The 13,144-nt window shown below is 44.4% G+C and overlaps 1 protein-coding gene across 1 annotated transcript in view; it reads left to right on the top strand.

Annotated features, from left to right (window-relative positions):
• Positions 1-13,144, top strand: part of SPON1 (spondin 1) — a 257,074-nt gene that overhangs the window by 13,881 nt on the left and 230,049 nt on the right. The window contains exon 2 of the mRNA XM_004752023.3: positions 4,805-4,911. Coding sequence (XP_004752080.1) covers positions 4,805-4,911 — 107 coding nt within the window. The remainder of the gene's footprint in view (positions 1-4,804; positions 4,912-13,144) is intronic.

Here is a 13,144-nt window from a genome sequence, read left to right as displayed (position 1 = left end):
ATTGTCCCTGAGGACCAGCTTTTTGAAACCCATCATTGGCTCATCAGCCTGTTGGGCATCACGATCTTTGTCATCATAATCATCACCTTTGTCATCGTCTTCTGCAGCCCCAACATCACCAACACCACGGCCAGCATCCGTTACAGGTCTCGAATCCTTTTATGTTAGGCTCTGTGATGAATGTGTATTTAATCCTCTCCACATTCCCACAAGGAAGGCAATATCATTAACTTCTTTTTAAAAATGAGGGAACAGGGAGGTGAAATAACTTGCCAGAGGTCATGTAATTAATAAATGATAGCTCTAGGGTACTCATCCCAAATCTTTGCTCTTAACCAGTCTCCCGGATGTGCTTACAGGATGGCTCTGGATGGACCTTTTTTGTTTTTTTCAAATCCTTCATAAACATTTTTTCTTGAATTTCTTGGGTCTCTTAATGGCCTCTCTTGGGAGGCGCTTGGGAAGAGTCATTAGAGAGAAGATTCTATTATTTATTGCCGAGCTGTCATCTTCAGTCATTACTGGGACTCAGAACACACTGCACATTTGTTTCTTTCAGGAGAGTCATATAATGGGGCTCTCTGGAGGGCTGGGATCTCCTGTCTTCCTTCAGATTATACTGTGTACCACCATCGTCACCAGTGATAATGAGGGATCGAAGCCCCACACTGAGTTCCACCTCCAGAGCCGCCATCTTGTTGGTTGTACTCAGTGAGGGAGAGTACCCCTCAGTGTTTTTGAACCAGCAGGAGTGCAGCACTCTGGGAAGCTGAGTTTATGGTTAGCCCTTTAAGGGCACTACCCAGATGTACAAAAAAGTGAATATTTATCATTCAGAAACATTACTTTATAATAATTTTATCAAAATATAACTAACCCAGGGAAAAGTTCACAAATCACACAGCTCAGTGAATTATCACATGTTGAGTACACTGGGGCAACCGGTCCCCAGATCAAGAAACAGAACATGATCTGTGCTCCAGAGGTGTCTCTTGTGCCCCCAACCCCCAGATCAATTCTCACTCCACTTTGCCTCATGGTAACTGCTGTCCTGACCTCTGCATCATAGATTATGTGGTCTGTTTTTGAACTTTGTAATTATCTCAAGTGAAAGAAGACACAGCTTTTGTATTATTTTGAGTGTCTTCTTTCACTCAGTTATGCTTATGAGATTCATCCCTGTTGTATGTAGTAGTAATTCCTTCCTTTGCATGACTACAGTGCATTCAATTATACGAATATGCCATGACTTACATATCCATCTTACTGATGATGGACATTGAGTGTTTCCATACAATGTTACTATGAATCTTCTGATGGGTGTTGTGTGGTCCCCATCTGTATGCATTCCTGTTGATTTAGGGTGACATTACTGGATCATAGGGTGTGTATGTGTTCAGCCTCAGTAAATACCGCCAAAGAGTTTTCCAGTGAAAATTGCTTATTTTTGGTTCACCGGTGTTTGAAAGTTGCAGTTAACGTTTGATATTGTTAGTCCTTTTATGTTTAGTCAACCTGAGGGAAATGCAGTAATTTTTATCTCCCTGTTGGCTAACGAGGTTGGGTGTCTTCATATGCTTTTTGGCCATTTGGAGACCTTCTTTAATGAAGTTTTAGTTCTTGTGTTTTGCCTATTTTTCTCTATTGTGTTGTCTATCTTTTTCTTACTGATCAGAAAGAAGCTTTATATGTTTTGGATTAAAGTCAGTTGCAAATACCTTCTTCCACACTCTGCCCTGCTTGTTCCTAATGGTGTCTTTTCTTGAGCAAAATTTTTATATCATCTCATCTATATATCTTCTCCTTTATTGTCAGTGTTTTGTTGTTGTTGTTGTTGTTTTGTATGTCCTGCTTAAAAAGTCTTTCTGACTCCAAGGTCATACATATTTTATCCTCGGCCAACTTCTGAAAGCTTTGTTGTTTTGTTCTTCACATCTACTCTACCATCTGTGTAAAGTTTATTTTGTGTGTGTGTGATCTGTAAGACCAAGAGACACCTGTTTTTACCTGGTTGTCTAGTTGCCCCAGCAGCTCTGTTGAAGATAATTGTCTTTTCCCCCAGCTGCCCTGCATCCCGTCCTTAATCATACATCAAGTTTCCAGGTACTCGTAGAACTTTTGCTAGACCCCAAACTATACAATTGGCCTTTCCTCCTTCCTTGCTAGGACACACTGGCCGAACTTCTGTAGCTGCATTAGTCTCAACTCGTGGTAGCCCAGGCCCCCCAACTTTTCAGCTCTCTAGATGGCCTTTGATATTCTTGACCCTTTGCATTTCCATGTATGTTTTACAATCAACCTGTCATTTCCCCAAAAAACATGATGACAGTTTAATTTAGATTGCACTGAATCTATAAATCAATTTGAGAAGAACTGACATCTTTATAACAGTGAGTTTACTTGTCCATGAACACAATTCAGTAAACTTAACCGCACATCAACTCTGTGCTAATCACTGTGCCAAGCCTAGATGTGGTTCTCGCTTTTGAAGGACTTGAGCGAGTAGGTAAACAAACACTTATCCACAAAATGCAGTGTGATCATCTCATCACTGATAAGAGCTAATATTTATTAAGTGCCTCTTATATTCCAGGCAGGATTTTAAGAACTTTACATGTATTAATTCATTCACCCTTCCCACTGATACTTGGACGTAAGTGCTGTTATCGTGCCCACCTGTAGGTTTTTTAATTGCAGTGCAGTCTACATACCATATTATATTAGTTTCAGGTGTACAACATAGCAATTCAAAATTTCTGTGCATCGCAAGGCAATCCATGATAAATCTAGCTACTACCTGTGGCCACATAAAGGTTTTATGATATGCTTAACTGTATTCCCTATGCTGTATATTGCGTCTCCTTCTCTTATTTATTTTATAACTGGAAGTTTGTACCTTTTAATCTTCTCCCCCTATTTTACCCATCCCCCCCACTCCACTCCCCTGTGACAACCACCGGATTTTTCTCTGTTTTGTGAGTCTGTTTTTGTTTTCTTTTATTTGTTCATTTGTTGCCCCACTCTAGATAGCCTCAGACTGCTTTAAGGCTGGGAGTCTGTCCCTCAGGGATCTCAGCTCTTTCTTCTGACGTCAGAGTCATCATTCTCTGTCGGCCGCTCTTGAGCACTATACTTTCCTGGCTGTTTTACTGTGCTTTTCCTCTCACCCTTTCTTCCTTACTGGGAAGGTCTATTTGACCTTTTCTAGACATCAGTAGCCAATTAGAATGCTCTACTGCTTTTATGGGATGAACTGACCAATTATAGCGTGAGATTTGCAATCTTTGCGTCTCAAAGTCCTGCCCTGAAATATCACTGTGACCACTGGTGGCTTTTAGCTTTAGGGCTTTAGCTTTTAGGGTTTGGGGGTCCTTTATTTTTAGGACTGAAACTAGAAGACTAGAATATCCTTCCGTGACGGGTGGTTGCTTATCAGAATCATGTAAATGTTATTTGTTAAATGAATTGATTTTTAAAATTTTAAAGCTTAACCCTGTGAAATACCCATGCTATGACTAATATACTCACTATGTATAATTCTGGGTGGAATGTTAAGCTGGGGAGGGAGTATGGCCCGAAGTCTGCCTCTGGGTCATCTTACCACCTTGGTGTGTCTGTTGACCTCTTTGTGTCTTTGTTTCCTGTCTGTGAAATTAAAGGGCTGGAATGGAAGATTCTTGGGAGAGGCTTGAGGCTCTAAGAGTCTATAATTCCACATTTAAAGTCCAGAATCTTAGCACTTTAATCCACACAGTAATTTAAATCTCAACTTACATAAATTTCAAGAAACTGGAATTGAGATTTTTTTTTTTTTTTTGGATGTCAGGCTCTGTGCTAGGGGATAGAGATACAAAGAATTAAAATGAATTCCTCTCCAGCATAACTCACAGTCCAATGGAGAAGGCTGGTAAAAAGAGTATTGCAATGCAATGCAAAAATTGCAAGAAAGAATTTCCATCTCGGGAGATTGAAGATACAAATGAAGGGGTGACCATCATTGCTGAGTAGACCCTTAAGCTAGATTTTCATGAAAACATAGTTATATTTTATAACTGTAGTTTATTTCCAGTTCATGCAAAGTAAACATGGATATTTCTGGTCCATGAGTGATTCTCTCTGTAGTTATTCAGAAACCCAGGTTCCTTCCCTCTTGTGGCTCCACCATCTTCTCGCATGACACCAGAGTCTCCTGCTGGATCCCCTGCATTCTGCAACCATAGTTGGGAAAGCAAGAGTAGAAAGTTTGTGTGGGCCAGGATGGAAGTGGGATTCATCATGTCTATCTGTGCTTTCCCTTGAAAGAATGAGAGTGCAAACAGACCTAACCTCAGGGGAGGCTGGGAATGTGGCCTAGCTGAGATCTCACAAGAAAAAGGAAGTATGTTTTGGAAAACATACAGCCATCTCTGCCCCCACAAAGGACTTTGTAAGGGAGTTCTGCTGTGAGCAGCTAGGTTTCTTTCAGACCAGTCTAATGGTGAAGTCCAACATGACACAGCTGTCAAGACGGGACTACTGACCAGGAACTCTCTTTATCAAATTGTGGATACTTGGAGAGAGCTCACTGAAGCCTTTGTTGGTTCAGCTGAGATCACAGTTGAGGCATTTCACAAGTTCTGAAATGTAGGGGGGAGCAGGGTGGAGGGCGATAGTTCATGACTCAAAGGAATGAGACTTTTCCACTGTCCACGGCCCGTCCAACCCACAGGTCTGGCATACTGATGGAGAACTCGTGAACATCCCTTTGTCAGATGGAAGCCAGCTGATTCCTGTGCTCTTAATTTGCTTTCTTCTCTCTCCACAGTAACGCTTTCAGCTGCCCCTCCCTCCTACTTCAGAGGATTCACATTAATTGCCCTCAAAGAGAACAGAGAGGGCGATAAGGAAGAAGACCACGCTGGGACCTTCCAGGTAAGACCCCTCTGGGCTCCTCCACAGCCCCCGTGCCCTCGTGGGTGGAAGCCAGGTGAGAGGTGGGCAGACTGAGGAGCTTAAGTGACAGCAGAGACCCAGGGGCCCGAGGTGGCTGAGGTACCACTTCCTGAGGGCACTTCCCTTGGCCACAGTCATGGCGGATCAGGTCCGTTGGAAAGATGCATAAAGGAGTAGGCAGCAAATGCCGGAAGGCCTTCGGGCCGGGCCAGCAGGCAAGGGCTCTGCTCTGAGCTCCCAGTGCCTGCGGGCGGCAGACAGCCCAGCTCTGTGGGACGCTCGGAGCCCTGGCGGGGCCCGGCTGTTTTTCCTGAGACCCCTTTGGTGACTGACTGGCAATTCTCAAGCGTCCACCGAACGAGAGCTTAGGATGGCCCGACTGGAAGGAATACGAAGCATAGGAGAAGGGCTATTAAAGGGACGAAGAGATTGATTTATGAGAGGAGATTAAAAGAATTAAACATGCTTTGCTTGGCTAAATGAACAGGGCTGAGTGTGAGAGGTGGTAATGGTCTTTAAATGTCAGTCCTCACAGAGCGGCCTCCTCCAGGGGAGGCTGCGTTTGACTTTGTACAAAAGGGCACGGCAAGACGAAAGTGGGTCAAGAGAAGAAAGGGAATCGCAAAGGCGAGGGCCCTGACAGTGAGTCATATTTCACCGTGGAATATTCTTCCAAGGGAAGTGGCGGGAACATCATCCCCTTTCAGAGGTTTAGAAAAAAGGCCGTCCAGTCGTCAGAACCTGTCCCAGAAGGATTGGGGCCATCCTAGGAGGAGGCCTGGCCAAATTGGCTGGAACCATTTCTCATCTTAAATTTCCATTGTTCTAGAATCCATTTTTTATCTGGCATTTGCAAACTCAGAAGAACAAAATAAAACCTCAGAAATACGCCCGTAGTTGACTGCTGGGGCCTCTGGTGCAATTGAGGGTGCCGTAGAGGGACCTGCCCCAAAATATCTTCTTCGTCCAAAGATATCTTTTAATCTTTTTGTAGCCAGGTTGTAATTTTGAATCCCCTGTTTTAAAAAATGTCCATTGCAAAAAAAAAAAAAAAATTCCATTGCTTCGGCTTTTGGGCTTCCAGCCTATTGGGACCGTTAATTTCATGCTCATCGTAATGTCCTTGTGTGTACTTAGGTATGAGCAGGAACTTTCTTGGCATATATCCGAAGACATTGCCCAATTATAATACTAATGATGGCCAATATTTGTTGGGTTCTGACCCTATGCCAGGCATTAGGTTAAGTTCTTTACTTTATTTTGGTTTATCTCCTCTTAATCTAATTAGTATACCTCATCTCCTTTTGGTTCTCCAAACAACCAAGTAGATAGGAACTTGTATTCCTGTTTCATGGATCAGGAAATTGAAACTAGCCAGGTTACATCATTTGCTTAATCAGCTAGTGAGGAATAAGGCCAGGTTCCTCCACCAGGTGTCTGATTCCAGAGACTGAACTGTTTAAGCTCTGAATAGTACTGAATAGGCTCCGGGCACAAGTGTGTTTGCACAGCGTGTCGGTGAGGTCATCATCCTCGAGAGAGGGAAATTCAGGCACGCGCTCAGCCCACAGAGCACTGAGGTCTAGTCCCCCGTCCTTGTTGCGCTAATTTACCTGGAGGTGTGGCTGGTGTTTCAGACTCGGGCAGCTGAGAGATCTGGGTGCTGCCTGTCAGGAGGGGTAAAGTTCTAGGAAGGGAAGAGGTGGGGGGGGTGGGGGAGCATGGGACCTTAATTTTCACCCAGACAAAATGAATCTTCTCTAAAAGGATGCTTAGAGATATATGCTCAAAAGAGTTGAAATCAGGGTTCAAACAGAGATTTGTACACCTGTGTTCATAGTAGCAGTGTTCACAGTAGCCAAAAGGCTAAACAATGCAAGCACCCACCAAAGCAAGAACGGATGAACAGACATGGTGTACACACACCGTGCAATATGAATTCTTATTCCGGTGCATGCTACCACATAGGTGACCTTGAAGACACCGTGTGAAGTGAAATAAGCCAGTCACATACTATATGGACAGTATGGACAAAAGGACACATACTGTATGATTCCACTCATGTGACAGAGAGTAGTCAAATCCAGAGAAACAGGAAGTCCAGTGGTAGCTGCCAGGGGATGTCCAGGAGGAATAGGAATAGGAATTATTGATGAACAGGTACACAGTTTGGGTTTGGAAGATGAAAAAACATTCTGGAGGGGGACAGGGGTGATGACTGCATGAAAATGTGAATGTACTTGATGTCACTGAACTGTGCACTTAAAATGGTTAGGATGGCCAATTCTATGTATATTCTACCCCCCCCCCACACACACACACAAACGATGCCTGAGTTAGCCTGATGGGAACTTGATGTGAAGTTAGGTGTGAGGAGTTACGTGGCTTCTTTCTTTTTTTTTTTTTTTTTTAAAGATTTTATTTATTTATTTGTTAGAGAGAGAGAGAGTGTGAGAGAACACAAGCAGGCAGAGAGGCAGGCAGAGGCAGAGGGAGAAGCAGGCTCCCCACTGAGCAAGGAGCCCGATGTGGGACTCGATCCCAGGACCCTGGGATCATGACCTGAGCCGAAGGCAGTGGCTTAACCAACTGAGCCACCCAGGCATCCCACGTGGCTTCTTTCTTTAAAGGCTCTTCTGTTTTAATATGATACATTGATAGTTCTCTCCAACTCATTGTCATTCCTACTCCGCTAAATCTTGGTCCCTTCAACTGATGAGTGAATACAGGGCCCAGTTCACATTGGGCAATGAGTAGATGTTTGTTGAATGAATAAATGAACATGTTACTCTTTCCACTAGTGTCCATTGCTCAGTCCTATTTGGAATTTTCCAGAACTCCTATCTCTTTAAGCATCCTCCCTTCTTCCTTCTTTTGGAGCTTTGGACATCATTTCTTGTTACCTCACAATGGATCACCACCAGAGTGTGGTCCCTGGACCACCTGGGACTGGGCACTTTTTAGAAAGACAGAATCTCAAGGCCCACCCAGACCCACTGACTGAGAAACTCTGAGGGTGGGGGTCTCCATGACCTCTGCTTTCTCAAGCCTCTGGGTGAATCTAGCATCTGCTAGAGTTTGAGAACCACGTTGGAATGAGATCTGGATCCAGCCCATCCGCCTTGAACCACAGATCCGTCTGCTCCCACATAGCCTCGCTCCTCCCGCCAGCCCTGGAGGAATCAAAGTGGGAAACAAACACAAAACATGCCGAGCAGACAGTAATAATGCTTGTGTGCCAGATACTGTTCTAAGTGGTTTACATTTATTAACTGATTTAATCCTCAGGGCAACACTCTGGATAGGAGTGTTGTCCTGTTTTTCGCAGAGGAGGGAATTGTGGCACAGAGCAATTAAGTAACTTTCTTAAGACCACTCAGCTCGGAGTGATAAAGCCGGGATTCAGACTCAACCAGTCTGGCTGCAGATCTCTGCTCTCGACCACCCGACCACGGTCTACACTGCCTCACCCTGTGTCCGTGTTCAGTGAAAACATGAGCGTCTACTACGACTTTTTTGTGGGGGTAGTTTCTGTGCCAAGGGCTTTCCATGCATTGTCCTCCTTCGTTCTCACAGCAACCCTGCGAGGTCCGTGTTGTTACCTCCATTTTCCAGAAGATAGAACAGAGTCTCCAGGGTACTAAGTAAATTGACCAAAGTAATCCGAGTCCTCCGTGGGGGAGAGGGGCCAGACCTCATGCCGGTGATATTCTCACACTTCCTGTCCCCTCCCCTCCGCCCCTGCCCTTGTGCGCTAAATGCACACTCCGCTTCTGTTCCTCTCATCTTGGAGGTTGGAGGGGGAGGGATCACACACAGCCCCTGTCTCCGCCTTCCCTCTCCTGCGTCAGATGCCGCTGTCTCTGTCCTCGCCCCTCCCACTCTCTCCTGCATGTCTTTTCTCTGTCTACCAAAGCTGTCATCTTGGGGGTCACTCATTTATTCGTGAGCATTTACAGAGTGTCTCCTGCATGCCAGTCACTGAGGTGGGCACTGGGGGTAACGGAGGTGAGAACAGCAGATGCAGCCTTGCCCGCCTGTAGCTGACGGTGGCCTCCCTGGAACTGGACGCTTGCATTTACCTCTGTGACCAACTGGCAGCGAGTCATCAGTGGGAACTGAGCAGGTGACCAGAACCTACAAGTGCCCTCTTGATTTTAACAACATAACATGCAGCGACGAACGCATATTTCCGTCTGCTTCTTTGTTCACACCCTCACTCCAAAGACAACAATTTTGAGGACTTTGACAATGGAAGCGAAATTCTCATCCTCTTTCAATCTGGTCAAAGATGATATTCTGAGTTCTAAAAAGTGACTCTGAGAGTGGGGATTTTGCTTCTACACAAGGGAGCCCTCATGCAGAGCATATAGACGCACCGGGTACAAACAAATGTGAATTTTAACGCCCCTTTAGACTCGGCGGGGGAACGGGGGAACGGGGCGGCTGGGTACAGGGTCACGCTGTTACCAGGCGGCAGAAGGCCCAAGGAGAAGCGGGTGGGCTGCTCCTCTGCTTCCGACAGCGGGTCCAACATGGCAGCCTGCACCAACTAGGGCGTCTGTCCCTGGCTGCCAGAAGGGAGAGACATGGGAATCTCTCTTTGATGAGCAAGCGCGTGTACTTATGGTTAATTGGAACTGACAAGGAATGCAGGGGATGGACGGCCTGCACAGAAGTAACCTGCTAATCCTTAACATTGTATTTCTAAAGCCCAGTTGCTCCCTGGAATGCTCACAACCAAGCCAACTGTCCAGCTCATTCTCCCCTTCCCTCCAGGTCTTTGCTCAGATGTCCCTTTCTCGGGGAGGCTGTCCAGATTCCCCTGTTTGAAACTTCCCTCCCCCTACTCCTTCAGCTCCCGGGCTGGACTTCTGAGCCTTCTTCTTCCCCACTTAATTTTTGTCTTGTTGTCTTTATTGGCACCTGATGGGCCATTTGACTTGTCGACTTGAATGTTCTCTGCCCCTTCCATTTCAGTTATAAGCTCTTGTTTGCTGCCGTATCCTAATACCTACAACGGTGCCCCACATGGAGTGGACACTCAAATATTTATTGACCAGATATTAAGCTGCTAATTTATAATGCCATCCCTTTATTTTATTCTTTTTTTTTTTTTTTTTAAAGATTTTACTCATGGGGTGCCTGGGTGGCTCAGTGGGTTAAGCCGCTGCCTTCGGCTCAGGTCATGATCTCAGGGTCCTGGGATCGAGCCCCGCGTCGGGCTCTCTCCTCAGCAAGGAGCCTGCTTCCCTTCCTCTCTCTCTGCCTGCCTTTCTGCCTACTTGTGATCTCTGTCTGTCAAATAAATAAATAAAAATTCTTAAAAATATATATATAAAAAATTAAAAGATTTTACTCATTTGACAGAGAGAGATCACAGGCAGAGAGGCAGGCAGAGAGAGAGGGGGAAGCAGGCTCCTCGCTGAGCAGAGAGCCCCATGCGGGGCTCCACCCCAGGACCCTGAGATCATGACCTGAGCCGAAGGCAGTGGCTTAACCCACTGAGCCACCCAGGCGCCCCCCTTTATTTTATTCTTAAGGCCCGTATGCATCAACTAGCTTAGGTAATAGTCTGCCAATAGAGGAAGAAAACCTCATTTATAAAGGGTTGTCTGTCTGAGAAGATCCCTTATCAATACCATACAAACAAGTGTCTTTTTAATAATGAATTATCCCATACTCTTAATCACCTGTTTCTAACCTGTTTTCATCTTTTCTTCATTAATAATCTGTCTTAGCATCTAATTGGTCCTGAGCCATGTGAGGAGCTTAAAGAGGTTTGGACACAATTTTCTAAAATTCAAATTCCATCACAAGCCTATTCTTAGGAATTTTCTTAGTTTATAGGAAAATTTTCTCTTCGTATAGCCACCCAAGCTTAATCATGCTCCTTAAAAGATACTAGGATTTTTCAATCTGCGCTTCACTGTTATAAATAATGTGAAAACATTATTATAATAATGTAAAAACATCTTCTGCATGTGTTTTTCTTTGGTAATTTTTTGCTAGAGTAGATTCCCAGAACTATAATCACAGATGCAAAGAATATGGACATTTTAATGTTTTTGATATGTATTGTACAGGTGATTATAAAATTCCACACAGTACTCCTGTCAAAAACCTGATATGGGCCTTTCATCATGGTAACCACACCCACTGACGTGAAGGGGACAGTATATTCCCATGTCAGGACTAGGATTTGGGCAGTCCTCAATCATAGGTTTGGCATAGGTCAAGTTGATAGACCAGATCTAGCAAGATGAAAGCTAATGGAGGAACACAGAAAGTCACCTACTTAGATCCAAATAACCAATGGCATGTGTACAAGAAGAGATGGTTGAATTTATGGAAACACATTAAACAAACAACAACAAAATACTTAGGATTTTAGTTACCTGTAAGTTCAGAAAGAGTCACCTATGAGATAGCACCATGAAAAGCTACTGAGGTCTTAGATCATAGGAGCATAAACACAAGAGCTAGATTATCTTATGGGATTCTTTTTTTTTTTTTTTAAACATATAATATATTATTTGTTTCAGAGATACAGGTCTGTGAATTGTCAGGCTTACACATTTCACAGCACTCACCATAGTACATGCCCTCCCCAGTGTCCATCACCCAGCCTCCCTATCCCTATCTCACACCCCTCTGCTCCAGCAACCCTCGGTTTGTTTCTCAAGATCAAGAGTATTTTATGGATTCTTAATCCATCCCAAGAAAGCTCACAATATTCTCTCTCTATATAGAGTATACCTTCCTATTGAATGAATATTACAGTGTAAGATATGTATTTCATTCATTCATTTATTCAGATAGTTTCTTAGCATTCATAGCTCTCTGTACTTTTCCTTCAGCATGGTTTTTAAAACTTATATGTTTCTTTGTTGGATTGTTTCACATTGCTCAATCCCTACCAGATTGTAGGGCAAAACCGTATCCATTTTATTCACTAGTTTATTTCTAACAATCAGCACCAGACTGGTGGACACTCGGTAAATGCTGGCCGAGATGCATTAGTGAAAGCACGAATTACCAGCGATGTGAAAGGCAACACACTAGGCTCTGAGCGTACCAAGATGAATAATTAAGCCCTGGCCCCTGGTAGCAGGAGGTCGAGATCTACAGCAGAACTTCCCAACCCTGGTATGCTGGGTATCCTGGAGGATCCCAAGTGGGTTATTGGAACACCTAGATATTTATTTCTTTATATATTGCGGTGGTCTCCTTTGTTGACCCTAGAGAAGTTCTATCATTTTGCACCTGTGACACAGAGCAACCCAATTACGCATGTACATGAAGAGACTTGGCTTTGTGGAAGCACGTTGAGCGAACAGCTAAGAACTATATAGAAAGAACCATACTGCACTATGATAGGTGCTAGAATTGCTGCATGTGTGCAGATAAGAAAACAGTCATCTTCAGGAAGTGAGGCATGAGTGCTGATTCGGGAGGAGAGAAATGACAGAGAGGTGATTACTTTGTGTTGTCTCTTTGGCTGGTTAAATCTTACAGGCAGACAAGGGACAAAGATGAAAGGGATGTGTGAAGACCACCCTGCTCTTTCCTCATACCTCTATTTTAAAACTTTCCCTATTTAATGTTTCAATATATCGTCTTTGATGAGGGCAGAGAGCCCAGCGAGGACACAGTAAGAATTAAGATTTTATTTATTTATTTGACAGACAGAGATCATAAGCAGGCAGAGAGGCAGGCAGAGAGAGAGGAAGGGAAGCAGGCTCCCTGCTGACCAGAGAGCCTGAGGCGGGGCTCGATCCCAGGACCCTGAGATCATGACCTGAGCCGAAGGCAGAGGCTTTAACCCACTGAACCACCCAGGCGCCCGCACAGTAAGTTTTCTTACATGAATGAATGAATGAATGAACCAGGGGATGAAAGAGGTCTTTCATGCCATCCCTTTTGCTTCGGGAACTCACTTAGTGTAAAATGTCTCTGTAGAGATGGGACCTAATAGAACCACCAGAAGAACACATTTTGAAAACAGTACCTCTTGTTCAATGCTTAGCTTTCTTTTTTAAAATTACTGTCTCAAATCCTTTGTAAGAAGAGTGAAAAGCAGCTTGCCTTGTGAGTGCCGGGGGTAGACATTGGGTCCTCAGGCCTCCACAGCCTGAGTCTCTGGCGTCCGCTACCAGAAAGGACAAAAGGCACTTCCAAGCAGGCAAGTAACTAAGTCTGAGAAGCAGAT

Source organism: Mustela putorius, unplaced genomic scaffold (genome assembly GCF_011764305.1).
Source record: "Mustela putorius furo isolate JIRA1106 unplaced genomic scaffold, ASM1176430v1.1 tig00003859_pilon_pilon_pilon, whole genome shotgun sequence".
NCBI lineage: Eukaryota > Metazoa > Chordata > Mammalia > Carnivora > Mustelidae > Mustela > Mustela putorius.
This window is presented reverse-complemented; position numbering and strand designations above follow the sequence as displayed.